Source organism: Pinus tabuliformis, chromosome 9 (assembly GCF_031772625.1).
Source record: "Pinus tabuliformis cultivar Carrire ecotype Pingquan chromosome 9, CPIR1, whole genome shotgun sequence".
Classification (NCBI taxonomy): Eukaryota; Viridiplantae; Streptophyta; class Pinopsida; order Pinales; family Pinaceae; genus Pinus; species Pinus tabuliformis.
Window position 1 is genome coordinate 445156317 of NC_142307.1, and position 2453 is coordinate 445158769.

General features: G+C 48.0%; 1 protein-coding gene across 1 annotated transcript; it reads right to left on the reverse strand.

Annotated features, from left to right (window-relative positions):
* Positions 1-1612: 1612 nt before the first annotated feature.
* LOC149149068 (uncharacterized) lies at positions 1613-2104 on the reverse strand. Its single transcript, XM_089442380.1, has one exon. The coding sequence runs from the start codon at positions 2102-2104 to the stop codon at positions 1613-1615; it is 492 nt and encodes a 163-aa protein (XP_089298506.1).
* Positions 2105-2453: the final 349 nt, after the last annotated feature.

Genomic DNA, 2453 nt, shown 5'->3' on the forward strand with positions numbered 1-2453 from the left:
CAGTAAGAATGCTCAATTATGATTCAATATGTGTGAGATGAGATGTATCCCGGGCATGCTTTTCCTTAGCCCAGTTAATGGAGAGGTGTTTGATTTCTGAGAGATTTTTGCAAAACCCCCTAGCCAAATATTCTTCTCCATTAATGGGGTGGGAAAGCCAATAATCAGAGATCATCTTAATATAGGTCGGGTCTCTCAGCCAGATGTGATTAAACTTGAAGGGGGCCTTTGGTTTTCTGCAAGGCCCTTGAATTTCTAAATATATAGGCAAATGATCTGATATGCCTTCTGATCCTATCCATTGCTTGTAATGGTGCAGCTGATGAAGGAGTGAATCTTTCATGATGAATCTATCGAGTCTACGGGCCAACGCAGCATCCCCCACCCTTCTATTTCTCCAAGTCGGAAGGAGTTTTTGCATGGGGATATCTACATAGCTTATCTGTTCTAACAAGTTGGTCATATAATTTGTAATAGAGTCAATTTGTGCCGTCGATCTCCATGATTCTCTGAACCCTAGTGAGAAATTGGGATCACCACCGATGATAGTCTTATCCCCTTCCAATAGAGAGAGGTGTAAGAGTTTCTGCCAGAATTGCTCTCTGTGATTACACAGGCCATATACATTCACCATCCTGAGTTCCATGCCTAGGTCAACCGAAAAGAGATCCAGACCCAAGTAACCAGTCCCTCCCCAAGTGGCATCGACCCTAATAGAGCGGGGGTTAGTTCCGATTTCCAGTCCTCCAGATCTACCGGCAGCATCTAGGGCTATAAATGACCAACCTAGAGTCAGAGCTTGAAAGGTTTTGGAGATCTGTTCAGTAGAGCAAAGAGTCTCTTGTAGCATAATAATATAAATAGATTCAGTCTCAATGAGATGCTTCAAGGCTAGTTTCTTAGGGGCACTAGCCAACCCTCTGCAATTATAATATAAGCACTTCATGGAGGAACCCTACGCGGGGTCCGTCCTGTTCTAAGGACCCCATCGATGGTAGATTGCCGCCCAGATACAACCTTCGCCCCAGCTTTCATAATAGCTTTTGAGAGATCAGTTTTCCTACCCCTGGTAGGCAAGGGTCCGACCCCTGACCCAATGATACCAAGACCGGACTGGTGGACCGACGAGTCTGTGATATGAGATCGGGATCGAAGGAAATATGAGTGAGGAGGAGAATCAGCAGAGGATGATCGGGGGGGCATGATGAGACAAGAGAGGGCAATGAGGGTCCAGTGGTAGCAATAATGGGTGGAGATGGTACATAGAGAGGAGACTGAGATGGCTGAATAGATGATACAACAATAATATTAATCTGATCAGAAAAGGAGAGAGAGGGATTAAGAGGAGTATCCGTGGCTGAAACCGATCCTGCGGCTGAGCGAGCCCTGGTCATCGGTGGCGTAGAGTGCCTGTGTTCGGGATCCACCACTGGTGAAGAAGCCACCGGAGATGGTCCAGCAGAGATGGGTCGCGATGTAATAGGAGAGGCGGTCCTGGAAGGGGCAGGAGTGTTCCTCGGAGAACCGTCTGATTTCCGAATGAGTGGGCATTCTTTGATAAGGTGCCCCACCTTGTGGAATTGCCTACACCTGAACGGGACACCCTCATATTCTAGTATCTGGGTCCTGTTATGTCTCCCCCATTGTAATGTAATCTTTCCTCCAGCCCCTCCCGAGTATCTAAATGTACCAATATACGAGCGAGTGTCCTGCTTCTGGATTCCACAAATGTGCGATCATGATCTAAGTAGGTGCCTAGAGCATTACCGATCCTGATGAAAACTTCTTCGCACCAGTACTGTAAAGGAAGACCTGGCAAACGTACCCAGATTGGTCCGACTCCGATTTGTTCACGTTCAGGGTCGAATAGAGGGCTCCATCTCTTGAGGAGGACCGGGGCCATTTCGATATGCCAATACCTAGCCAGAACTAGATTCGTGTAGCTTTCTTCAGAAAAATGGAGAGAGAACCATCCCCTTGGTAGAACATGTACTTCTGGCAGATCAATAAGCATTCCTCCCCAAATCTCATTCACCCATTGCGACAGCCATTTAGCTGAATATGCCCTGCCCCGGACATGCCCTACCAGCACAGTACTGGCCATAATTGCAAAATCTCCTAAAATCAAATCCTCTCCAAATCAGATGGTGATGTCTCTTGTAGTAGCCTTAATGCACTTCGACTTCTTCTTGCAAGTACGAGGTGCAGACGGATGGTCGAACAGAGGGTTTGGTACTCCTTCCTGAGGGAAGGGCTTGACTGGCTTAACCTTGACCGCAGGGGATTCGATGCACCCTGAAGGGCGAGATCCCGCACAGGGAGTGTGCGACGGGGCCGGATCCGGGGGGTTATCAGACGGATCAAGGAAAAAAGATGGTGATAGAGGGTCGAATGAGGGTGAAGGCGGAGGATGAGAGGAGAGAGTCTGTAGAGTGCCCGGAGATAATGGAGGG